This window comes from Orcinus orca, chromosome X (assembly GCF_937001465.1).
Source record: "Orcinus orca chromosome X, mOrcOrc1.1, whole genome shotgun sequence".
Taxonomy (NCBI): domain Eukaryota; kingdom Metazoa; phylum Chordata; class Mammalia; order Artiodactyla; family Delphinidae; genus Orcinus; species Orcinus orca.
In genome coordinates, this window is record NC_064580.1 from 128,490,704 (window position 1) to 128,517,261 (window position 26,558).

A 26,558-nucleotide genomic window follows, 5' to 3' on the forward strand; every position below is an offset into this window, starting at 1 on the left:
ACAATTACCTTTTTTTTTTTTTTTTTTTTTTTTTTTTTTGCGGTACGCGGGCCTCTCACTGTTGTGGCCTCTCCCGTTGCGGAGCACAGGCTCCGGACGCGCAGGCTCAGCGGCCATGGCTCACGGGCCCAGCTGCTCCGCGGCATGTGGGATCTTCCCGGACCGGAGCACGAACTCATGTCCCCTAGCATCGGCAGGCGGACTCTCAACCACTGCGCCACCAGGGAAGCCCAACAATTACCATTTTAACTTCTGTGTAAGAAGGTACTTTTCACTTATAAATTGAAAATACGCTTTTGGGGAATAGTTTCTGCCCGGGGAAAATAGTTCTGTCATGGAGCAGATCAGCTGGGCTCATGAGTTTGGGAATTGGCAGGTGGATGGGGAACTTGATCTTGTTCCTATTTTAAAACTTTGTTTACTGGCAGGTATTTGGTGGTTACAAAATCCATTGGTGAATTTAATGATCTAAGTGTATATAAAATTGCTAGGTAGCCTTTTTACATTAAAAAAAATTAACCTGCTGGTAGGTGGCTTTTCTAATAGTTGCTTTAGCATACCAATTTTAAGTTAACGAAGCATTTCTAAAGTTACCCTGTTCCATGGCCACAGCGCATGCCGCTGGAGCCAATCAGCTGTCTTGAAGATGTGCCATTTGTCATGAGGGGACCAAGGACTAGGCTGAGTGGATCAGCTCAAATCCATCACTAACCACTGGAAAAAATGATTCAAAATGCATTCTTCACTGAATCTGAATTATAGTGTTTTTAGCCAAAAAGGTCTTGGCAACATTTAAAGAAGTGGAAGTAAGTGTATTGTGATCTTTAAAGTGAATAGTAAATATCAAAATGATACAAAGAGTGAGTTTCTAAATGAAATACTGTTTAAGATTTTATAATTTCCAAAGAAGAGTCATCAAAACAATGTCCCTTGAGCCCTGAGATTTGATTTGGCTGAGTTAAATCAAGAGGCTCTAACAGGGCTTCCCTGGTGGTGCAGTGGTTGAGAGTCCGCCTGCCGATGCAGGGGACACAAGTTCGTGCCCCGGTCCGGGAAGATCCCACATGCCACGGAGCGGCTGGGCCCGTGAGCCATGGCCGCTGAGCCTGCGCGTCCGGAGCCTGTGCTCTGCAACGGGAGAGGCCACAACAGTGAGAGGCCCGCATACCGCCCAAAAAAAAAAGGGGGGGGGCTCTAACACATGTGTTGGAGGTATCTTTTTGGACAATAAGCTGCTTACATTGACAGGGGGTACTCTTTTGGAATAACTACAGTTAGATCTACTCTGAGACCTCTAGTGTATTTCGATATCCTTGAGTCACAATAGAAGGCAAAGAGGCAAGATCTCCGTGTTAGGGATCCCATGGAAAGTTTCCCTGGGCTAGGAGTCGAGTGTTGTCTTTTTTTTTTTTTTTTTTTTTTTAATGGAAATAGGCATGCTTTGAGAATAACCTGCTTTAAGGCTGTCTAGAGCTTTGCCAAGATTAGGTGGATTATCTCAGAAAATGTGTGCAGAGTGGTTAGGCAGTGTTAGATATTGTATATTTTATGGAAAATCCGGCCTAGTGTGTCAGCGCCACTTTGAGGAATGACTTCAAAGAATCTCTTGTAAGAGGAAGGGACCTGGTATTTGAGTGCCTCTGTTTTGCCCTCTGCCATGCCAGCATTTTACACGTTACTTATCACCGCCCCATGAAGTAGGTAGTATCATGCCCACTTCACAGACAGAGAACTGCAGTCTGTCCAAGGTCGAATGACTATTATTAACCAAGTGACAAAATTGGGATTTGAAAGCCAAACTGGTCCGAATACAGATTCCCTTCCTCTTTTCAACTGTGTCACACGATTTTGCAGCTGGTCATAGTGCGATTTTACAAGGTATAAGCTACGAATGGTGGGGTTAATGGCTTATATATTAGTTTAAAAGTCTGTCATACAGAGTGAAGTAAGTCAGAAAGAGAAAAACAAATACCATAAGCTAACACATATATGTGGAATCTAAAAAAAAAAGGTTCTGAAGAATCTAGGGGCAGGAAAGGAATAAAGATGCAGATGTAGAGAATGGACTTGAGGAGACGGGGAGGGGGAAGGGTCAGCTGGGACGAAGTGAGAGTGGCATGGACTTATATATACTACCAAATGTAAAATAGGTAGCTAGTGGGAAGCAGCCGCATAGCACAGGGAGATCAGCTCGGTGCTTTGTGACCACCTAGAGGGGTGGGAGGGAGACGCAAGAGGGAGGGGTTATAGGGATATATGTATACATATAGCTGATTCACTTTGTTATACAGCAGAAACTAACACAACAATGTAAAGCAATTATACTCCAATAAAGATGTTAAAAAAAGTGCACATAGACTGCTGGTAGAAGTATTAATAAAACAATATAAAAGATTTTAAAATAGGACATGACTATTATTTACTTTGGCTGAAGAAATTTCACTTGGAAATAACTTTATTTTGATAGTTTAAGGCAGAGGGTGGCAGCCCGTTTTTGTAAATAAAATCGTTCTGGAATACAGCCACACCCCTGTATTTCCCTATTGCCTGTAGCTGTCACAAAGCCTAAAATAGTTACTCTCTGGCCCTTCACAGAAAAAGTTTGCAACCCTTGTTCAAAGAAAAATGTATGAAGATGAAATAAACTCCTACTTTTGCAGTTCATTGTTTGTCTTCATGTGGGATGAGCAAGTATAGAGGTTGAATTGATCGTTCCTGGTCTCTGAATGGCTGGGGCATGAACATCTCTCTTTGGTGCAGGGTGGTTTGGTTGAGCGCATCTTAACACATCTTTTTCATTTCTTGCCTCCGAGGTGGCCTACAGTCAGAGCAACTTTTTTTTTTTTAACATCTTTATTGGAGTATAATTGCTTTGCAATGGTGTGTTAGTTTCTGCTTTATAGCAAAGTGAATCTGTTATACATATACATATGTTCCCATATCTCTTCCCTCTTCAATCTCCCTGCCTCCCACCCTCCCTATCCCACCCCTCCAGGCGGTCACAAAGCACCGAGCTGATCTCCCTGTGCTATGCGGCTGCTTCCCACTAGCTATCTATTTTACGTTTGGTAGTGTATATATGTCCATGCCACTCTCTCACTTTGTCACAGCTTACCCTTCCACCTCCCCGTGTCCTCAAGTCCATTCTCTAGTAGGTCTGTGTCTTTATTCCCATCTTACCCCTAGGTTCTTCATGACCTTTTTTTTTTTCCCTTAGATTCCATATATATGTGCTAGCATATGGTATTTGTTTTTCTCTTTCTGACTTACTTCACTCTGTATGACAGACTCTAGGTCCATCCACCTCACTACAAATAACTCAATTTCGTTTCTTTTTATGGCTGAGTAATATTCCATTGTATATATGTGCAACATCTTCTTTATCCATTCATCCAATGATGGACACTTAGGTTGCTTCCATCTCCATGCTATTGTAAATAGAGCTGCAATGAACATTTTGGTACATGACTCTTTTTGAATTATGGTTTTCTCGGAGTATATGCCCAGTAGTGGGATTGCTGGGTCGTATGGTAGTTCTATTTGTAGTTTTTTAAGGAACCTCCATACTGTTTTCCATAGGTGCTGTATCAATTTACATTCCCACCAGCAGTGCAAGAGTGTTCCCTTTTCTCCACACCCTCTCCAGCATTTATTGTTTCTAGATTTTTTGATGATGGCCATTCTGACCGGTGTGAGATGATATCTCATTGTAGTTTTGATTTGCATTTCTCTAATGATTAATGATGTTGAGCATTCTTTCATGTGTTTGTTGGCAACCTGTATATCTTCTTTGGAGAAATGTCTATTTAGGTCTTCTGCCCATTTTTGGATTGGGTTGTTTGTTTTTTTGATATTGAGCTGCATGAACTGCTTGTAACTTTTGGAGATTAATCCTTTGTCAGTTGCTTCATTTGCAAATAGTTTCTCCCATTTGGAGGGTTGTCTTTTGGTCTTGTTTATGGTTTCCTTTGCTGTGCAAAAGCTTTGAAGTTTCATTAGGTCCCATTTGTTTATTTTTGTTTTTATTTCCATTTCTCTAGGAGGTGGGTCAAAAAGGATCTTGCTGTGATTTATGTCATAGAGTGTTCTGCCTATGTCTTCCTCTAAGAGTTTGATAGTGTCTGGCCTTACATTTAGATCTTTAATCCATTTTGAGCTTATTTTTGTGTATGGTGTTAGGGAGTGTTCTAATCTCATACTTTTACATGTACCTGTCCAGTTTTCCCAGCACCACTTATTGAAGAGGCTGTCCTTTCTCCACTGTATATCCTTGCCTCCTTTATCAAAGATAAGGTGACCAGATGTGCGTGGGTTTATCTCTGGACTTTCTATCCTGTTCCATTGATCTATATTTCTGTTTTTGTGCCAGTACCATACTGTCCTGATTACTGTAGCTTTGTAGTATAGTCTGAAGTCAGGGAGCCTGATTCCTCCAGCTCCATTTTTCGTTCTCAAGATTGTTTTGGCTATTCGGGGTCTTTTGTGTTTCCATACAAATTGTGAAATTTTTTGTTCTAGTTCTGTGAAAACTGCCAGTGGCAGTTTGATAGGGATTGCATTGAATCTGTAGATTGCTTTGGGTAGTAGAGTCATTTTCCCAATGTTGATTCTTCCAATCCAAGAACATGGTATATCTCTCCATCTATTAGCATCATCTTTAATTTCTTTCATCAGTGTCTTATGATTTTCTGCATACAGGTCTTTTGTCTCCTTAGGTAGGTTTATTCCTAGATATTTTATTCTTTTTGTTGCAGTGGTAAATGGGAGTGTTTTCTTAATTTCATTTTCAGATTTTTCATCATTAGTGTATAGGAATGCCAGAGATTTCTGAGCATTAATTTTGTATCCTGCTACTTTACCAAATTCATTGATTAGCTCTAGTAGTTTTCTGGTAGCGTCTTTAGGATTCTCTATGTATAGTATCATGTCATCTGCAAACAGTGACAGCTTTACTTTTTTTTTTCTGACTTGGATTCCTTTTATTGCAAAAGTCAGCACAAGTTAGTCTTGTAGATCCCGTGTTTCTGGGCATTCAGGTGCAGAACAGAACTCTCTTTGCGAGTGGTTCTCACTGGGGGCGATACTCCCCCTAGAGGCCAAATTGGAAACGGGGGGTGTTTTTGTTTTTAGTGTAATTTGTATTGAAAAATACGTTATTATAAATCACTGTCCTTTTATTATATTTCTCCTTCATCCTGGAGCACAGGCATTATATTGCTGATTTTTAAAATTGTGGTTGGTTTGATAATATCCTTGACTTTCATTGCAGGCTAGCCAAAGGGGCTTTGCACAACTTTGTTTTATAATAAGGGGAGCATTGGGTCTGGGAGTACTAAGCAGCTCTGCCCTGAGTATTTCACATTTTTTTCAAAACAGACTTCCAAGTAAAGAAAGCTCCCTTCGAAAGACCTGGAATTCTGGATTCAGAGGCTGCTTGTGCAGGACTTCTTGCTTGCTGGCAGCCTTTCGAAGTCGGTTTGCAGACTGGGTAGGTTCCCACAGCTCTCAAGGGAGCCTCCAGAGAGAGATCACCCGTAAGCGTCATTTAAACAGCAACACAGAGTAAGAAAGCACAGCGAGTAAAATCCAAAGAGGAAGGCCTGTGTGCCTTTCCTCACTGTTTGTACACGGAAAGTGTGGGAAAACCCCTAATCAAGGGCCATCGCTTGCAAATCGGTGACCATGGCCACTGAGCTCCCCTTGGAGTTTAGATTTTGCTTGCAAAGGCCCAATGAGGTGGATGTCAAATTTATTTTCTAATTCTACTGCTTTTAGATGTTTCCGGTAAGGGTAAAAATGGTCCTTATTTATTTGAGAGTGTTTATAGTTACGTCTGCCGCAGGTGTTTTGTGAAATCCTATTTTTCATATGCAACGGAGAGGGGAGCGGTTTCTTAGTCTGGAAGAAGGGCGTGGGGGAAGAGGTCTTTGTACCTTAATTTGAAATATCTATTCCATTGTAAAGTCTGTAGTGCAGGATGGTAGTTCTTTTTGGTGCGAGTTCCTTATGGTGCTTCAAGGCGCCAGAAGTTAATGCCATTCTGCTGTGCGGAGCCATGGTGCCTTGAGCATCTTGATTAGCCAAGGATTGGTTTTACCCTTTTTTTAAGCTTGCATAAATTTCTGACTTAAGTGAAATATCGGGCAAACAACAGTTAAGTTTTTTGGCTGAGTCTTTATTAAAGCCCAGTTCATTCATTCATTTAATGGATATCTATTAAGTACCAACTGGGTGCCAGGCACTGTACCAGGTGCTGTAACTGCAGCATTAAGTAAAACAGACCAGAATCCTCATCTGCTGGGGGCTCGTATTCTGGTAGGGGCTTGTATTCTGGTGGGAGCTTTTATTCTGGTGTGGAGGGTGGACAGTAACAACAGGTTATCTGGAAGGTGGTAAGTGGTAGGGAAAGGAGACAGAGGGAGAGAGAGGGGCAGAGAGAGAAAGAGAGGAAGGAGACAGACAGAGGGAGAGGGGGAAGAGAGGTGAAGGGACACAGAGGGACAGAGGGAGATACCATGAGACCATTGAGGTTAGTTGGCTTGAATTTAAAGAGAGACACAATTGAGGCCATGCTGTAACTTTAAAATTTGATTTTTTAAATAATGCCACCTTTATGTAGCTTTATTTGAAGGGGTTGTGTGTGGGGGGTCTCAGAGATTGCTTGCCTAGATGAGTTTTCCTAGCTATGTTTCTTACTCTAAAACTCCTTCTCTACTGAGACTGGGACCAGTCTCATCCAACCTGGTTTCTTGAAAAATAGAGATCACTTGGACTCACTTTTCCCTGGATGGAAAGGATACTGCCCTGTTAGGAGATGTCAGCTAGAGCTGGTCCTGCCACTGACTCAACGCTGGGGTCTTGTCATAGTACCCTCTCTAGGCTTTCCTGCCATCTTCTCGGTAATAGGAGAAGACTGGGCTTAAATCATCACAAAAGTTTTTTTCAGGATCAAAAAAGATAGAAGTCTACCTTTGGTTAGATTCCTGAAATTAGCATATATATAGGGAATTAAGTTTCAGTTTTCACTTTAAAGCCAAGGTAGCCCAAATTCAATGTTTTTTAAAATAAAAAGGATTGAAGCTTGATCTTTAGGGGTTTGGGGCAAAATACACTATAACCAAAAGGGTAGCTGACTTTTGTAAACTTTACTATAGCTTCTAATTATTATTGAACCCCATTTAGACCAACAGAGATATTTTATAGATGAAGATATGGATATTAGAGACAGCTCAGGGCCTGCACTCACCCATCTAGTACGTTTTCTACAACTCTGCACAGGGTCCAAATGAGACAGTATTTCCATGTACTTTATTTTTTAATATAAATTTATTTATTTATTTATTTTTGGCTGCGTTGGGTCTTCGTTGCTGCATGCGGGCTTTCTCTAGTTGTGGTGAGCGGGGGCTACTCTATTGTGGTGTGCAGATTTCTCATTGCGGTGGCTTCTCTTGTTGCGGAGCACGGGCTCTAGGTGCGTGGGCTTCAGTAGTTGTGGCACGCGGGCTCAGTAGTTGTGGCTCGTGGGCTCTGGAGTGCAGGCTCAGTTGCTGTGGTGCACGGGCTTAGTTGCTCCGCAGTATGTGGGATCTTCCCAGACCAGGGCTCGAACCCCTGTCCTCTTGCATTGGCAGGCGGATTCTTAACCACTGTGCCACCAAGGAAGTCCCTCCATGTACTTTTTCAAGAGAAGCCTTATATAGCTAGATCACCACTGGCCATGCACTGTCCCTGTGGTAGTTAACTTTCTTCCTAGTATTTCTAGGGTCAGACCTAATTTGTAGAAGAATTGGTTGTGGCGTCAGCATTCAGTTATTATCATTTCATTATTGAAAAGGATGCTAATAATTTGTTAGCAAATATGTCATGTACTGTTCTAAGCCCTTCATGTGTATTACTTCATTTTGCCCAACTATGCTGTAGTAAGATAGAGATAATAGCAACCGAAACCCAGAGAAGTGAAATAATCTACCCAAGGTCAAATAGTGAATTGCACAGTCGGGATTTGAATGGAGTCGGCTCAGTACCTGTGCTGTTCAGTGTCATGCTGCTCCAGCTCCTGTACATTTCAAGGGTCTGTTGCAACCTTTCAACAAAGAGAGGCTCACTGGTGACATTTGAAAGCAAACCTCATCATGGAACTAACCCATGTTACCCAGACCCTTGGATTTCTCAGCTTTGTACTCAATCCAGCTTTTAATAGTAGCGTCTTCTAGGGTAACTCTAAAAATGAGGGCTTTAGACATAAAGACTGCATATTATTGGATTCTGTTTATATGAAATATCCAGAATGGGTAAATCTATAGAGATAGAAAGCAAATATGTGATAGGGGCTGGGGGAATGGGGAGTGATAAATGATTACTAATGGGTATGGGGTTTTGGGGGGGAAGTGATGAAAATGTTCTAAAACCAGTTGTGGTGATAGTTGTACAATTCTACAGATATACTTAAAACTGTTCAATTGTTCACTTGAAAGGGGTGTGTTATATAGTAGGTGAGTTATAGCTCAATCAGATAGTTAAAAATAAGGGGAAAAGGAGGACCTCCCTCTGTTAAATTTAGTTCATGTTATTTATGTTGAAAAAATATTTATTTATTTGGCTGCGCCAGGTCTTAGTTGCGGTGTGCGGGATCTTTAATTGCAGTATGCGAACTCTTAGTTGTGGCATGCGGGCTGTAGTTCCCTGACCAGGGATTGAACCCAGGCCCCCTGTATTGGGAGCACGGAGTCCTAGCCACTGGACCACCAGGGAAGTCCCTATTTAGTTCATTTTAAATTGAAGTTTTTAAATGAGGATTGATGAAAACAGGAAGACTCATCTTTCTTTTATGGTTTATAAACAGGACCGTGAAGACTGAGTCGATTATATAACCCAGCATTTGAAATGTCTTATGTTGACTTGACAGTAATAACTTAACATGTGTTTGAAGACATTGACTTATACGATAAAAATGTTTTAAATATTATAGCATCTGATTACTAAAAGTAATTCTATATCCGTTCCTGATGAAAATCCCCCAAATATGTAATATTGTTTAGTCAGTAGAATAATTTCAGGGCAGAAATATCTGACTTGCTCTATCCAGTCCATCTCATCCATTCTGCTGTCTCAGAGAATAATGGGTTATTTGACTGGACTTGAATTTACGATTAGAGAGGTTTTTTCCAAGGCTGTATTGTCTGAACTATTTTGTCTGCATTTAATTCATTCTAGAGTTATTCATTAGTCTTTTTTAAAAAGTTATTTCTAATTTTAGATCGTGCTACCTCTTAATAGTTTCAGGTCTTTTAAGTTTAGTATTCCTTTCTATAAAGAAGTATTTTATTTTGCCCTAAGTGTTCATGTTTAAGCCTCTGCAGTAGTTTCCTAGTTCCAGTGTTCTGGGATTTGGTGAACTGATACACAAGCTCAGAGCATCATCATGTTTCACAATAGTGTGTGTTTTGGACATAATCAGTCATTCGTTCATCAAATAGTTATGAGTGTCATCGTGTGCCAGGAGATAACCTTGACCCAAATGGACCCCCAGTCTTGCCCTTGGAGAGCTGAGCTGTGGTGGAGGAAGCCTGGCGGTGCTAATCTTGTAAGATTGTTCTCACCTGGCCATCTTGCTGCCTCTTTGTCCTGATGGGTACCCTCACCTGCATCTTCTTTCACCTCTCAGGCCTTACTTAAGGACATTGAACAGCAGTGCACAGCTATCAAATCACTAGGTTTTGTTCCAAGGGGTAGTGATGTTTTCCGTGGCATATTTTGTTAGTGAGTGGTTGGTCTTTTTAATGAGCCTGGCAAAAAAGATCCTATAAATATCCACAGTCACCTGCTGAATTGGATGTGGTTTAACCACCAGTGACTTCGTATGTCTCTCTCGGTGTCATTAACTTTGATAAATAAAATAACCAAAGCACTACTTAGTTTCCTGTTGTTGCTATCATCTTCAAAAGTCTAAATAAACCCCTGGGTTACCAAGGTATTGTATGTATTCCGAATATGATGGTTTCATTTATGTCTGAATTGTGATGAATAAGCCTTATTTAAATGAAGTATATACTTTCCCTAGAAAATGCTGATTAAATCAAATCTTCCTAATTTGATTTCCATCAAATCCATGCCACTTTAACTTGCCTTAATTTAGAGAAAACAGAATTATTAAAGGGGAAAGAAGAGTGAGTTCAGCAGTCTCCCCTTTTTATCACTCCGCCTGGCTGCCTCTTAACTGTCTTTAAAAATTAAGAAATGTGGAAATTTGAAGCCTGTTGCACAATTAGTGAACATTAAGTTTTCTCCCATGACAGTTTGAAGGCTAGGAATAAAAATTCCGGGAACATGTGTGGTGTCTTCTGCTGAGCTCCCCCTTCTCTGGTCCTCCACGGTTCCCTGCACCTTCATCGGAGCTCTTTCCCATGAGCTGTGTTGTGGTTGATACTTCGTGTGTCTCATTCCCGCTGGAGACTACGAGGGAAACAGGGCTTGTCAAGCGTACTCCTGCTTGTTCTCAATTGCAGTATGTTTGAAATTGCATACAATTCCATTGATACTGAATGTTGTCTTTCTTGGTAGAGTTTCCAGTATGGCCTCTGCACCGACTTCTAAATATAATTCACACTCCTTGGAGAATGAGTCTATTAAGAGGGTAAGTTGAGTTTTCAGATTTATCTGTGCCTCCTTCTCTCATTTCTCCTTTCGTATTTGAATATTAGGTGCTCATTCTGGGTTTCTTGAATTATTAATTTCATTATTTATTCACATAATATAAATTCTGTGATACATGTGGTTTCATTAACCCGCCTTGTTCAGTAAAAGACTGATTATCTTATGTGTGTTCAGTGAGTTTTGTTTGTAAATCCTTTCACATAACTTCATTTTTGAGAACCTCTGACTTGTGAACTACTTCCAGTGTTACATTTAAGATACTAGGCAATCTCTTGCCCCTGAAAGCTTTCTGAAGGAGAGATTGGAAGCCAGGGCCCGCTGAACAGGCTGTTAACACCTTCCTAAATATTGGTGTTATTTTCTAATTATGAGGATAAAAGAGTTATAGGACCAAAACAAATACAGCATTAACAGAAAATGGTTCCAAGTGTCAAGGAGAAATTGTGTAATTAGAGGGAGATATTGGAACAACTATTGGAAAGGAGGAATTTTAAATAAGCTTTATTCGTGGCCCTTTAAGGCTTTTGATGCATATTACTGATTATCCGCCAGAGAGATTCATTTACACATCCACAAGCAGTGTAGAGAGTTACCCAAGCAATCAGAAGGGAGCCAACTAGTGTCTTTTAATTTGTATTTCCCTGAGTACTAACAAGGGTACCTTTTTTTGGTTTTGTTTTGTTTTAAAGGTGTATTTCTTGTCCATTTGTAATTGTTTTGTGAAGTGGCTGTCTGTGTCCTTTGCCTATTTGTGTTTTGGGGTGTTTGGGGTATCCTTTTCTGTTGACTTATAAGCGTTCTTTATAAATTATGATGATCAACTCTTAGTAATATATATTATTCTTTATAATACATATAATAATAACATATAAGACTTTTTCCTAGTTTACTGTTAGCCTTTTAATTATATTTATGTGTTTGGATTTTGGAATACAGAGGTTTAAATTTTTATGTAACCACATCATCAGTCTTTTCTTATATTTTCTGCTTTTTGTGTCATGTTTGTAAGGACCTTTTCATCCCCCCATTATAAAAGTCTTTATTGTATTTTAGTATTGTTATGGTACAAGGATCAGTTCTAAACACAAGAGTAACTTCAAGAAGGTAATTGTAAGTCCTTGTGTAACGTTACTCTACTGTGAAAGTACATCTGTTAATCCCATGTTTTCCTGTGTTAATAGACATTTGTTTCCCTTATGTTGTGGCTGAATTACGCTTTCTTCTCCTGACCCAGAACTGTGGTATTTAAAGGCTGTATGAATATTAAATTTGCTCGTTATACTTGTTTTTAGTTTGAGGCAGTGTTAAAGGAGGATGATAATTTCTTTGCAGTCTTATCGTTTATATAAAACGTGCGGTTTTTGCTCCTCGTTGAAGAAGGCATTCCTGGCTGGGGACAGTTTGCCTTACCCTCTGATTTATAAAATGCTTAGCTTACAAGCACTAAAACATGTTGAAAATTAGCTAGGAATTTTCACTTTGTACCTGAATAAAAAGACTAAAACCATTAAAAATCCAGCAGAGCCCCCCTCTTTGACAGCTTATCTCTCACCTAAATACACAAGCCACGTTTCTCTTGTTTCAGAATACTTTACATTTGCGTAGCCCTTGGTAATTCTCAGAAGTGTGCTTGTGTAGTTTGTTTCACTTCATATTCACGAAACTCCTTTGAGGCAAGGATTACTAGCTTCACACATGAAATAATTGCAGCGTGACTTTGGAAAACAACTAGAAAAAAATGAATGAAAAACAGCGATGAAAAAACCTTTTGCCCAAACAGATGTTAGTGATGTGCCTGGCACTGATCCGCTGGGGCGGCTGAATAGATTGAAAGACTCCTTTCCCAGGCATCCAAGTCACATGGCAAATGAGCCTCTCAGAACTCACCTTCACTTTTAGTGGCTAATGCTTTGCCTGTCTGGCAGAGCGGCTGCGGTGATTGAACGAGGACCATGCGTGGGGAGCCAGGCCTAGAGACGCAGTAAAGTCACGCGAAGAATCTGTGCGTAGATGGTTCCCAAGGCCCCTGTTGGCTCAAAAGTTCAATGACAGGCCACCCCGTCCTCTTATCTAGTCACCTACATGAAGAAAGATCTCAATAAAATAGGAAACCCAGTGTGTAGTAACTGGTATTTTCTGGTGTCGTGAGAAGATGCTGTAATTACTGTTGCTCAGTTAAGGCCCTATTGAAATCAAGTTTTCATTCCTTCTCTCAACAAAATAGGACTAAATACTTAATATGAAAAAAAAGCTGCCACAGTATATGTGTACCTATAGAATACACTTAATATTTACTTTTTATCACTTTCCTGAACACTGTTAACTATAAATTGCTTGGAAGGGGTGTTTAATTAATATCATTGAAAAGCGTGCTAATGTTATTTACAGACTGAAAGTTAACACAGCTAATGAATGTTGAATGCTAAGTTTAGTTTTTAGTCGTTTGGATTTTCTGTGCCAATTTTCTGTAATGGTCACTATTTCTCTAATTTTTTTCTTTGAAAACGATATCTCTGTTTGGTTGCTCAAAATCCTATGCAAATGTAATGTCATTACTCCTGATGGCAGCATTTTGTTTCCAGACTTCTAGGGATGGAGTTAATCGGGATATCGGTGAGGCTCTTCCTCGACTTCCAGGAGAAACCCGCATCACTGGTAAGGAGCCTGTGAAGTTAGGATTTTCGTACATTGATGAGAGGTCCAGCAGGGTCAGGTGGCTTCAATCCCACGGACTCTTTAGAAGTTACATTTCTTGATCAAAGAGTTCTCTCAAGAGCTTCACGCTCTCTGGGATAGTGATATTTTTTTCCTCTGTACCAAAGACAGAATTATTTTGGAAAAGAAATGTGGATTAGCTCTTGAAAGTCTCTTATTGGAGCTCTAAGCTCTTATGGTTTGAGGTGATAAGAACAAAATGGTATTAAGGTTTTCCAGTCTATGATGTATGCTTTAAAATGCCTCAACTCAGAGGCTTAAAGTCCAAGTATTGTCTTCTTTGAAATATAGGAGACCACAGTGGTTTAAAATACCTTTGATTTGCCAGATAGCCGAAGTTAGTTATGTTGATGTCACATTCTGATTGTTGGCTTATTTTCTTCATTATAAATTCATATTACGAGGAAGGTATCTACTTCGGAAAGACTAGATCGTTCTGGCTTAACAATCCAGAAGCACCTGACAGCTTCTAAGCGAAGTGCTCATGTTGTGGGCATTCACATTTTTTATTAGAGTCGACATCCCCCTCTCAGATTCCCATTTGGTGATGATACAGTTACCATTGTTTCAGAGAACCTTTCGTTTTATTGACTAAGATCTGGGTTGTTTAGCTTAAATGGCTGAAAGCATGGTGCTAATCAGATTAAGGTCATAGACGTGATACCTGTGTGAATGAGTTAGCCATGCACCATGAGAAACTAGTCCATGTCCACGGACTTGCACACGTGATCCTAGTCTTGAAAAGGAAACCGGTGGCGTGTGTCCATCCCAATTTCTGGATAAGAACAAAGAGGATAGCTTACTTTTGATGGTCTTCATTCGTAAAGTTTTGGTGCTCTGTATCAGTGCCAGCACCTTCACTGAGGTACTAACCGACTGAATGAGCATGAAATAGCCTTACTGGGTACTCTTCATTTAGCACCTGAGGAGAAAGGGATTTCAAAATTACTATGAATAAATAAATAGATAGATAAACAAATGCCATTAACACATTCAAGGACATCCTTGAAAGATAAGACAAAGATATATTTTATTATAACAACTCAACTCTCCTGATTTAGTTTCTCCTTATGTTTGATTCTACCAAAGATGTACTAATTTCTTGGCCATCTGTTTCATCTCACTTAATATGTGAAATGAATCTAGCTCCACTCTTCTCTGGCCTATTAAAAGAGGAAGAATAGACTATCTAAACATTTCTACTGCTGACACTCATTTATTAAAAACATCATGATGTTCTGTGTGGTTAGAGGTTTGCAGACCTCAAAGCCGATCTGGTGGTGAGTCTGTGAGACTGTCCTATGTGAACTGCCATCCTCTGGTTGAAGTCTGCAGTTCACGAGTTACCTTGACGACAACCACCTGAGGGTAGCAGCGTCAGTACCCTCTTTCACTTCTGCTCTCCAGCGGTTCTCACCTCGTCCCTAGGTAGTGGCAGCCCCACTCGACCTAGCATGGTAACGTAGAAGCATTGCCAGTGCTTGCTTTAGACCTTTTCAGTGACTTTTTTTTTAATTGTAGTTATTCTTAGCCAAATAGTTTTATTAAATTAGTGCCATTTGTTGTGTATCTTGGTATATATTTCCATTATTTTAGGGTACTTTTTTTATCTTAATAGACAAAGAAGTTATTTACATATGTCCTTTCAATGGCCCCATTAAGGGAAGAGTTTACATCACAAATTATCGTCTTTATTTAAGAAGTTTGGAAACGGTAAGTAGAATCTAAGACCATAAAGATGACCCTAACTGTTAAAGATAATGCTAAACTGTTTCTCTTCTACCTTGCAAGATTGACTGTGGGTCAGATTAACACGGGGGTATATTTGCTTCTCAACTCTCAATGTTTGGCTTATGCAAAGCTCATTTAACACTAACACCTGTTTATGTAGGGATAGAGTGAATTAAAATAAGTTTTGTCCTTGATAATCTGGGGAGGGGAGTTTTGTAACTGTACCCATTTGCTAGTTTGGAGAAGTTAGTTAGGTGTAGAACAGTGGTTCTTTACCAGAAGCACCGATGAGAACCACTTGCGGCGCTTAGCAGCCACTACAGACGCCATGACGTACTGCATCCGAACGTTCAGGCTTGCGGTCCAGGCACAGCGGTCATTTTTTAAAACATCACAGATGAGGATGCTGATCTGTGTGAATCTGATGTGAATCCCTTGTTAAGGCCCACTGCTCTAGAACTTTCCAAGTGTTCAATTACAGAACACCAGGTAGCAGTTTAGAACTAGGATGACTATGTTGTGGCTTAGTGCCACTCTACCTTCTCATTCCGTGGCCATAAGATGTTTGCCATGGTATTTCAACGAATTGTCCATCGATGGGACCACGTGATGGAGACGAGATGCTCCAGAAGGGAAAGAATGAATGAACAGCTGCTGAGGCTGTCCCAGAAGGGCCTGTGGTGGGTTGCCGTTGCCCAGGCCAGCCTGAAGGGGCAGCTGTATTTTGAAGGGCTGGATGGAGGAGGGATAAATAGGGCCGGGGCACGTGGAAGAGGAGCCCAACATCAGCTTAAACGCAGGAGATGTTGGGAGTGTTGGGGGAATCTAGCTTTTGTTTGACTGCTTTTTACCTCAGAGTTTCTTCAGGACAGTTCTAATCTAGATTAGTTTGCACCTTTGGATTTTTAAAAAATTATGTTCATCTTTGTGTCCGAATTCTGAAAAATGCTGTTTATTACTGTTATTGCCTTAGCTGTGGGAGCCCACTTCTGTAGTGTTCCTAGACCCCCATGGGCCTGAGATTGGGCATTTTACTTATGTGACTCTCTTCAGGCTTCTAAGCAAGACTGGAGCTGAACAAATGTTTTAGTTTTCCAGAATGTGAAAGAAGATTCTGGAAATTAACAGAGCAGTGAGCTGGTTGTCAACCCTTGGCAACAGTTGGCAACAACTGTAGAATTTATCATTTGAACAGATGATTACGTACCCAGGAAAGAAAGAAACCCGTTGGGAGTATTATTGACAGACTGTGTAACTGGTATCAAGCCTTTAACTTGGAAGGGGGTTAAAGGGAAGGGGAAGGGGTTTGAAGTAGTCTTAATCGGCTAAGATATTGGAGTGAAGCCACTAATGTAAAATTGAGCGTAGATAATAGTTACTTCATAAAAGCCAGTTGTATCGGTGAAGGATGGAAGAGGTCTGTCTTTACAGGGGCTCAAGTTTATTTGATCCAGTAATTGGATGGGATTGGTTAAAAAGTTAACATACCTGTAGGCTGAACGAACAAAAGTATAATATAACATTATATAACATTATACTATACTGTACTATACAATACAATATGGCCAGCCAAAGTGAGACTCGTTCGGTACAGCTTCCAAGTGTCAAATTGGGACACACTGAGAGATTTTGTGCTAATATATGCGAGAATCATCAAAAATCGAATTAGAGCAAGTTGTTGACCAGCCGCACATGCCCGGTTCCATTTCGTGCTGTCACTAGTGATGAACTGGGGAAATTATTTAAACTGCGGTGCCGTGACAAGATTGTGTCTGTTCTGTGATCTCAACTGTGGAGACCAAACAAAAACTATCTGTCGAAAAGAGGCCAGAAAGAAATACACCAAAAGGTTTAGTACTTGCGATAGTTGGACGGTGGAATTACGTATGCTTTTGTTTTCCTCCTCCCACTTGGCGTGAGCATACATTACTTTTGTAATTGGGCGACACTTGGCCAGCTTTATTTATTTCGTTTTCATACAGCACTCCAGAGGCCAGGGGTTAGCGCGGAGCGGGTGAATAAAATGCCCATTTGACGCTGACTGCTAATCTTTTTCTTCTTCTACCAAGTTTTACATAAATATTTTGACCAATTGGCCACATCGTTTAGTCCAAGTTTAAAAACAAGCAGTTCATGGCAGAAAACATCATATAAAGCAAGCCATTTGGGTGGTTATGCAGAAGCCTCAAAACACAGTCATCATAGTGTATCTCAAAGTCCTAAATAAGAACATTAATTGTGGATTCTGCTGCAAAATGTGAATGTTTCTCATGTGTTTGACAAAGAGCCACCATCTCACTGGCCTTTTGAAGCGGACACCTGTGTGGTTCAGGTATGTAAACACTGCAGTGGGAGCACGGCCTGCCTCGGGAGTCAGCTGTCCTGTTTCGTCAGGTGTCAAGGGCAGGTTCCTGCCCCTGATGTCCCGGCCAGTAGACGCACCGTGGTCTTTGGACTGTCATGCGGCCTTCTTCCCCTGGGCGTCCTTTGGGGTCTCCCCCCTCCACTCTGAGCAGCATACTTTGCAGTCTGAAAACTCTTGTTGGATCCCCATTGCCCGCAGCATAAAATCCACTCTCCTTCGTGTGGCAGAAAAATCCTTCTGACTTCCCTTGCCTCGACTCACACTGCTTCTCCCCGTGCTGTTGTCCAGCTGCACAAAGCCCCAGCCCCCTTCCCAGCACCTGAGGCCCTTCTGGGCTGTGTTCACTGGGCTTGGATGCCCTCTCGTCCCTCAGAAGCCACCTCAAAAATCATGTCCTCCCTGGAGGCTTCGCCATCTTCCGCCGAAGGCCTCACTCCTTCTCTGTGTTCATGCCCCCATGCTCACACTTATTGCTGGGAAACTTACCCTGCCCACCGGCTCTGAAGGTCCCAAACCCCTCCCCCCATGTTTGTTTGTTTCTCCTGAGCACTTGCCACTGCCTCCTATTTTGGATATTTCACTGCTTTGCCTCCTTCCCGTCTGACCGAGGCCGGGGATGCTTTGTGTCTGTTCGCCGCCGAGCCGTGAGGCCTAGGATGGAGCGTGGCATGTGGCAGGGAAGGAATTCAGCCGTATTTATTTGTCACGCTCTCTGGCCTTCACCGGTGGCGAGACCTGGTGGTCCCGAACACCACCGTTGCGTTTGGCGTTGAGAAATCCCATAGCCGCCTTTTGACCTTGAGGGGTTTGGCTTGCGTTCGATCTCGCGACTCCAGTGGGGCTATTTAGGCCTGTAATACTCTGTCATCTGTGGACTCCCCGGGGGCAAGACCGCTTCCAGTTTCCCTCGCAGGAATACTTCGGGCTCAGGCGCTGTGGTGGGTGAGAAAGACAGATTAACCCTTTGTTCATTCATGTGGCCGTATCCTTATCCCAGGAACACTCACTGAGCGCCCGGGTGAGTGCCACGGTGCCGGGTGCGCGACACGGAGATGAGCACGTGTGGTGTAGTGGCAGAGCCCACGGCGGGTGCATCGTTCCATGAGGTTACAAGGGAGAGGCGGGTTAACTCTACGCTGAGTCACAGAATGCCTTGTAGAGGAGGTGATGTTCCAACCAAGTCTCGAAGAACGGGGACCGTTTCCTGGACAGGAGGGCGGGAGGGAGGAGGCTCCACAGGGCGCTTCTGCGCGTTGCGGGTCTAGGGCTATGGAGGGGCCCTGTATACTGCGGCAGCGGCGGAGGGACATGCCGGAGAGGGAGTGTGGAGGGGAAGGGAGGAGACGAAGCTGGAAGCCTCGCCAGCCTCTAGCATGTCATCAGTCACCATTCAGCAGTGTGCGTGTCACGTGGGGAACGACACATGCATTGCAGGAAGGGAGGTCGGGTCGCAGCGTGTGTGACAGATTGGGGGAGGGGGAGACTGGAGGCAGGGAGACCATCCAGGAAGTGCTCTCCGTTTTCCAGGCGAGCAGGTCCTAATCCAGCCCACGTTGCAGTAGAAAGGAGGGAACAGCCGTGAGCCAGGCAGGAGGATCTGGGTGGCATTTGGAGTTGGGAGTCGAAGGGAAGACTCGAGTCGACAGTGATCCCTGTGGTTTGGGGCTTGAGTGGTTGCAGCTGCTCTCATTCGTGGAAATAGACATCACAGGAGGAGTGGGTTGGAGCTGAGGCCCCGGGAGACAAGTCTGAATGTGCAGACTTACAGCTGCTGAGTGCGAAGTGGAAATGGCTCAGGAGCCATTGGAAACACGAGTCTGAAGGTGCTGAAGTGATGGGCATACGGGTGTCCGTAACAGTCGGGTCTAGCCACAGGGTTACCTGAGGGGACCAAACGACCACCAGAGATGCGGCTGCGGAGGGAGCCTCGGGGGGCCCGGCTCTCCGGGGCGGGGAGAGGAAGAAGCCGCAGTCAGAGCAGAGGACAGGCTTGTAAGACAAGGCTTTGGTGGAAGTGGGGAGAAGAGCAAAATCTCTAGAAGGAAGGGAGTGGACAAGGGAGTGAAATGTTGCAAGGTTCAGTGAAATAAAGAAGGAACAGAGGCCCTGGAGGGTGGTCATGGGGAGGTGGCTGGGAGCCCCGGCGAGAACAGAGGCTGTGGAGACGGTCCCTCTCTTGCTCTTGCTTCCACTCCCCCTTCCACTGCCTGGTGGAAGCTTCTGCAGCTCCCAGGCCCGCAGCACACTTCTCTCTATTCATCCTCCCCACGGCTTCCTCCACTTCCGGCTGCACCCGCTTCTCTCCAGTTAGCATTGTGTGTCAGCAAAGCTCCTTAGGGCCTGCCGAGCTCTTGCCCACGCACTCAGCCCGTCTGACGGCAGCTGCCGGGCAAAGCAGCCACCGCCCGGCCCCTTCCCTAGTCCGCCCAGCCCGCTCCCGGTTTTCTAGCAGCGACCTTTCTTCGGGCCCCAGCTTCTCTTTTCTCACTACCTGCTGGAGATCCCTTGACTTTCCACCTGGCACCCCAGGTGCACGGCCGAGCCAAAACTCTCCTGCTTTTTCTCCTTGCCACTTCCTTCGTTGGGTGTTCTTACTTCTCTTGATGGTGCTACTCTTCTTCTAGTCACCGTGGAGTCACCTCCTCCCCCTCCTCCGTTCTCCTCTGAAGTCTTCATTGTCCCGTCCCTGCCGGCATCTTCTCCCCACTGTGTTCTCTCTGGCTCCCACAGACATTCTTACAGACATTCTCCCCGCCCCCCACTTGGAAACTCTCAGTGGCTCCTTTCCTCCCTCATTTCAAATTCCTCAGTGTTCTTGGTCCTCTGCAGCTCAGCCCTGAGTCGCCTCCCCACCTCTCTCCTCTGTGCACCCCACATGCTGGCACAGGTACCCTACTCACTGTTCCCTAAACCGGCCCTCCGCTTCTCTGCCCTGGCTGTTTTCTCCACTAGAACTCACACATATTCATCCCCACCCATCTCTGCCATTCACACCCCCACTTTTTAAAAAATTATTTTGAAATATTTAACACAGAAAGTTTGTAAAGAATAACATAAACATCTGTGGATCTGCCCCCCAGCTGAAGAAATCCTTTTCCCCTCCCCATCAGCGGTAGATACCATCTGAAAGTTCCTAGGTCTCACTCTCGGTCACTCCACAAACTCCTCTTTAAAAATAGGATGGAGTTCCGGAGATGCACAGATGAGCAGATGATAACCCTTAGGGCTGCCGGTGGGATGAGCAGCGTGTCGTGTATACACTTTTCATTACCTGACAGTCGGAAACAGTATGTTCTTCCTGGATTAAATTCAAGGAGAAATTTGTCATTAGGGTTTCCTGTAAGAGGTAGGACCATAGTGATTTCATTCTTTAGGCAGAGTATTACCTAAAGATTCTTGAATACCATTCAAGACCCTCTTTAAGGACAGGACACATGTTAACTTTTACTGGGTAAAGGTATTTCTGGGAGGGACTAGCAGGCTGGGGTCTGTTGACTTTGCTGTTTGATGATTTACCAGTGCGGAGATGGGACTTGGAGAATCAAGGTGGATGGATGGCCCTTGTATCTGCCTCTCAAATATCTGGTTCTGAAATGAGCATTGGGCAGGTGCGAGGTATTGTGCCTCCCAAGAGCTGGGCATCTGACACGAGTGGCAGACCTGTATTGCCTCCCACTTTATAACAAGCATGAACAAAAAGGGTTCCTGTAGTATTTTTCTTTTCAAAAAAATACGTTGGGAACTTTTCAACATTGTCCTGTTTTAGTTCCTTCCGTCTAATGGAGTTAGCACCTTTTTTCATTTTAAAAGAGGTGAAATAATGCTAAAAAGACTATAATAATGAAACATCCTAGAGTGTCTGTAAGTAGGAGCATCAGTGGGAACGTAGGATCCGTACTATAGGTTTTCTTTTAAATTTCAGTCTTAAATCGTCTCTTTATTTTGCTGCTGCAAGACGACTGAGATCTTCAGGTTAAAACAGTCCCTGCTGATACCCCAGGTCCCCTTGCCCCTTGTTGCCATCCATTCCCAATTTGCCAGTCACCAAGCTTGAGAGGCTGTGCACTACTGAGCCCTCCTGTTGAAAGTCACACAGTGGATTTAAGTAATTATTTAGCTCCACTACAAGTTCGGGCTTTCAGACCTCAGAAAGGGGCTCGTGGCTGCTTTGGCAATTCTCTCCATCTCAGATTGACTTCTCATCACATTCCCCACCACACCAGTGACAGACCCCTCTGAGCTCCTTTGCAGACCTCATCTCTTGCTTTGTTGCAAAGTTAAAAGTCATCCTCGCTGAGCTCCCATAAATTCTTTTCCTCCTCCTCTGCCATCTCAGAGGAAGGACCTAGATGTCTTCTTTTACAAAGGGAGCCTTTCTGCTTCTAGCCCCTCTGGAGCCCTAGTGCCCCACCAGTTACTCTGTGTCTTGCGTGTGTGGTTCTCATTGGCTCCCCAGCCCGCAGACCCGCTCAAGTCTCTTTACTTTAAAACACCTTCTTGCATCCCTGCTACCCTGATACTACAATACTATCCTCTTTCTTCCCCTTCCTTGCTAGACTTTTTAAAAAATGAGTCCACACACACTGCTTCTGCTTCCGGACTGTTAACTCCTTCACCTCTCAGGGTCTGGCTCATGCTCCCTGGTAAAGCTCCTCTTTGACCACTCAATTCTGTAGACCTCGGGAGACTCTCAGCTCTTTACCTTCTCTGCAGTGATCAGTCGGTATTGCTGGTTACTCCTGCTTTCTTTGTCCTTTTCTCCGTGCGTCCCTTTGCCTTTATTGCAGTTCATTTCTCCTTCCCACCTCCTAAATGTCTGTTTCCCCTGTCCTTGCCCTCTTCTTCCTCACTTGTCAGTTGCTTTCCGACTCTGTAGCGCCAGACCTGATCTTTCATTCTTTATTCACTGTCTGAGAGCCTGCTGTGTGCCCAGCACCGTGCCAGGCACTGGGATAGAGTGGCATGCACAACAGACACGGTGTCGCCCTCACGAAGCTTTTGGTTCCGGTGGGACTGACAGACATGAGTCAGATAATCACACCAGGGTGTAACAACAAGCTATGCTAGGTGTTGCCTGGGAGCAGCACAGGAGGGCGGTCGTTTGAGGAGCCCGGGAAATTGTCCTGAGAAAATGATGCTTGACCCATGGTCTGAAGAATGAATGGCAGTTCCCTAGATGCTTGGCGTGGACTGGGTCGGAGACAGTAAGCTGAGGGAACAGCACAGGAGAGGACCTGGGACCAAAGGGGACATGAAAAAGTGATGGTGTGGTTGGGTTGGGGGTTGGGAGAACAGCAAGGGATGAACAGGAGATGTGGGTAGTGGCCAGATGACCTAGGCCTTGTAGACCCCGTTAAGGATTTAGGTTTTTAGAGTTGAGCAATGAGAAGCTTTGGAAATGGGTTAAGCAGAGGGATGGTAGCATCAGAGTTACTTCTGTAGAAGATGACCTGGGCTGCTGTGCGGTGGGCACATTGTAAGGGAGCAGAAGTAGATGCAAAGAGACCCCTGCGTCTATTCCAGTGGCCCAGAGAAGTTGCTGGTAGAATTGGAGAGAGGCGGACAGATTCAAGATGGATTTAAGAAGTAAACATGGAGATTGGATTAAGGCTAGTGGAAGAGGGAATGTCAAGGATGACTTGTAGGTTTCCAGCTTTTGTCACTGGACGGTGGAGTGCCAGCCACTGAGAGGAAGATGTAGTTTGGAGAGAGAAACATCGTGCGCTTCGTTCTGGGCATTTTGAGTTTGAGGGGCCTTTGGGATCTTCCACTTCTGCATTTCCAGCTGCCTCCTGGATGTCTGTACTTGATTCTCAGTCAAACCCAGGGTGTTTATTTTTATTAGTTTTCACTTTATTTTATTATTTTTTTCTATTTTTTAAAACATCTTTATTGGAGTATAATTGCTTTACCATGGTGTGTTAGTTTCTGCTTTATAACAAAGTGAATCAGCTATACATATACATACATCCTCATATCTCCTCCCTCTTGCGTCTCCCTCCCTCCCTCCCTCCCTATCCCACCCCTCTAGGTGGTCACAAACCACCGAGCAGATCTCCCTGTGCTATGCGGCTGCTTCCCACTAGCTATCTACCTTACGTTTGGTAGTGTATATATGTCCGTGCCGCTCTCGCGCTTTGTCACAGTTTACCCTTCCCCCTCCCCATGTCCTCAAGTCCGTTCTCTAGTAGATCTGTGTCTTTATTCCCATCCTGCCCCTACGTTCTTCATGACCTTTTTTTTTTTTTTAGATTCCAAACCCAGGGTGTTTAAACACTCAAACCCAGTGTGTCTAAAATTCATAATGTTAACCTTTCTCCAGAACCCCCTCCTGTGCCCTTCATGTGTCTTGGTGGGACCACCATTGTCCCAGACACTTGGGCCTGCCTCTGTGATTCTTCCCCACGGCTCACCTCCTTCTTTTGCTTTCCACCTCGGACACTCTCCACTTTCAGACCCTCACGGTGATCCTGTCACTTGCACTGAAACATTAGCTTCCAGGACTGCAGGGAATGGGTGGACCCTCCCTGTGCTGGTGCGGAGTGCTCGGCGCTGCTGGACGCATCTGCATACAGCCACCTTATGGCGTTGCAGACCTCTGCCCAAGACACATTTCCCAGATCCCAGTCACCCTGAGCCAAGCCCTGGGCTACTCCCCAGGGGATTCCCTTGCCACCTGATCTTAAACCTGGCCCATTTGGTTTTGCTTTTGTTTTTTTAAAATAAAATTCCCATGCTTTCCCACACGTGTAGCCACTGTCACTGTACCTGTTTTTGGAAGGCCAGTCTCCAGCTGCTGTTATTCCACCCTTTAAGGATCATCTTTAACATTGCCATCACAGCAGAACCATCGTGTGACCCCATCAGTTAGAAATCGTCCTGCCCTCTCTGACCTCCCGTTCCACTTCATCTGGATTTTTTTAAATGGCTCTTGGCACTTACAACCTAGCATTGTGGCTGTTTGCGTACATGTGTCTCATTTCCCAGACTGGGCCTTGAGCTCTGTGAGGGCAGCACCTACATCTTAATTCTCCCCGTGGTCCCTAGCATCCAGTAGTTTCTGTTACTCAGTATGCACTCGAGAGAGAAGGCAAATGATTGCATCTTCTAAGCTGTTACATTTACTTCTCAGCTATTTTAGATACGTACAGGTACAGAGGAATAGATTTTGAGTTAGCATGGACCTTTGGGAATCCTTAAATATTTAATGATACTTAGATAGTGATGACTCAGGTTTCTAGAGAGTAAAGCTAATTTTCCTATTCCTGGATCTTCCAGTTGGGCTTGCTGGGTTATCTGATCTTGAACCTGTCATTCGGGGAGAACGTGGCAGGTTAGCCTCATTAGACTGTGGGTGCCTTTGGTCAGGAGCTGGCTGGTTCTCCTCAGTGTCCCATTTTCTGGTTTGTGTTGGGTCAGAGTAATCAGAGCTATAGGAATTTTCTTGCTGCAGGAACAAAGAACAGGAAGGTCTCACTCACTTCTAATCCTTCTGCTTTTTAAATTTGCATTCTTGCTTCCATCTTGATATTAGGATATCAGACTTTTATTTATTGTCTACTCTATGTATTTTTAGGTACAAGTTTGATATTTAGGGGTACAGTTGAATAGACACTCGTAAATTTCAATATAATCTAAGCATAGTAACAGACTGCTTGATAGTATTTTTTTATTATTATTTTTTAAATTTATTTTTGGCTACATTGGGTCTTTGTTGCTGCGCATGGGCTTTCTCTAGCTGTGGCGAGCGGGGGCTACTCTTCGTTGCAGTACGCGGGCTTCTTATTGTGGTGGCTTCTCTTGTTGCAGAGCACGGGCTCTAGGCGTGCAGGCTTCAGTAGTTGCGGCATGCGGGCTCAGCAGTTGTGGCTCACGGGCTCTAGAGCACAGGCTTAGTAATTGTGGTGCACGGGCTTAGTTGCTCCGCGGCATGTGGGATCCTCCCGGACCAGGGCTCGAACCCATGTCCCCTGCATTGGCAGGCGGATTCTTAACCACTGTGCCACCAGGGAAGCCTGATAGTATTTTTTTTAATATCTTTTTTTTTTTACTTTTGTCTGCACTGGGTCTTCATTGTGGCCCGTGGGCTTCTGTAGTTGTGGCGCGCGGGCTCTAGAGTGCGCAAACTCAGTAGTTGCAGCACGCAGGCTTAGTTGCTCTGCAGCATGTGGGATCTTACCCAGGGATCGAACCAGGGGTCAAACCTGCATCTCCTGCGTTGGAAGGTGGATTCTTAACCATTGGAAGTCCCTTGATAGTATATTTTTAATAACTAGATTATATTGAGAAGTAAATACATTATAATATGCAGCTACATATGTACATGGTTACTGAGTAGTGTCTTTAATCTCTATGCATTTGGAATTCAGTCATGGAGTGAGGGGTCTCACCGCATGGCGCCAGCTAAAAGATGCCTCCTTATAGGTACAAACAGAAAGCCCTGTAACTACTTGCTACAGCATACTGATCCACTATATTTGCAGAGCACAGTTATGTCTTTCACATACTAAGATATTCTTTGCTCTAATAATAATAATAACTTGCATTGTTATCTAGCTACCATATACCGGGCACCATGCCAGTTACTTTAAGTCCATTATCTCTAATCATGCCTATTTTACAGGTAAACGTGGCTGAGAGATACAGTAACTTGCCAAAGTCATCCAGTTAATAAATGTCAGAACTCAGATTGGAAGCAATTTTGTCCAACTTTAGAGTCTGTGCTCTTTTCTCTACACCACGATAGCCATACTCTCACACTTTTTAAACTTTATTTTGAAGTAATTATGTACTCTCAAGAACTTGGAAAAATAGTCCAGAGAGTTCCTGGGTACCCATCACCCCACTTCTCCAATAACTGCACTGCTTTATCAAAACCAGGACATTGAATGGCACAGTATAGTTAACTAAGACTCTGTACTTGACTTTCACCGGTTTTTGCATGCACTCATTTTTGGCGTGTTTTTGCGTACAGTTCAGTGACATCTGATGCCATGTGTGAATTCATGTCACCACCACCAACAGTCAAAGTATGCGACTCTTCTGTTGCTACAGAACTCCCTTTGTAGCCTTTGTGCTCCCTTTATAGCCACGC

The 26,558-nt window shown here is 43.6% G+C and overlaps 1 protein-coding gene and 1 long non-coding RNA gene across 11 annotated transcripts in view; one reads left to right on the forward strand and one right to left on the reverse strand.

Annotated features, from left to right (window-relative positions):
• Positions 1 to 26,558, forward strand: part of MTM1 (myotubularin 1) — a 98,361-nt gene that overhangs the window by 14,822 nt on the left and 56,981 nt on the right. For 2 of the 10 annotated variants that reach the window (XM_033413540.2, XM_033413546.2), the window contains exons 1-5: positions 246 to 264; positions 5,377 to 5,488; positions 10,561 to 10,633; positions 13,236 to 13,308; positions 14,987 to 15,081. In XM_033413540.2, coding sequence (XP_033269431.1) covers positions 10,571 to 10,633; positions 13,236 to 13,308; positions 14,987 to 15,081 — 231 coding nt within the window. In that variant the 5' untranslated portion in view covers positions 246 to 264; positions 5,377 to 5,488; positions 10,561 to 10,570. Of the gene's footprint in view, positions 1 to 243; positions 265 to 5,376; positions 5,489 to 10,560; positions 10,634 to 13,235; positions 13,309 to 14,964; positions 15,082 to 26,558 lie in introns of those variants that run through there. The other 8 variants (XM_033413544.2, XM_049705026.1, XM_004284092.4 and 5 more) reach the window with 6 other exon arrangements.
• LOC125963122 (uncharacterized) overlaps positions 2,814 to 26,558 on the reverse strand; it is a 72,665-nt gene continuing 48,920 nt past the window's right edge. The window contains exon 2 of the long non-coding RNA XR_007474910.1: positions 2,814 to 3,304. This is a non-coding gene — a long non-coding RNA (uncharacterized LOC125963122). The remainder of the gene's footprint in view (positions 3,305 to 26,558) is intronic.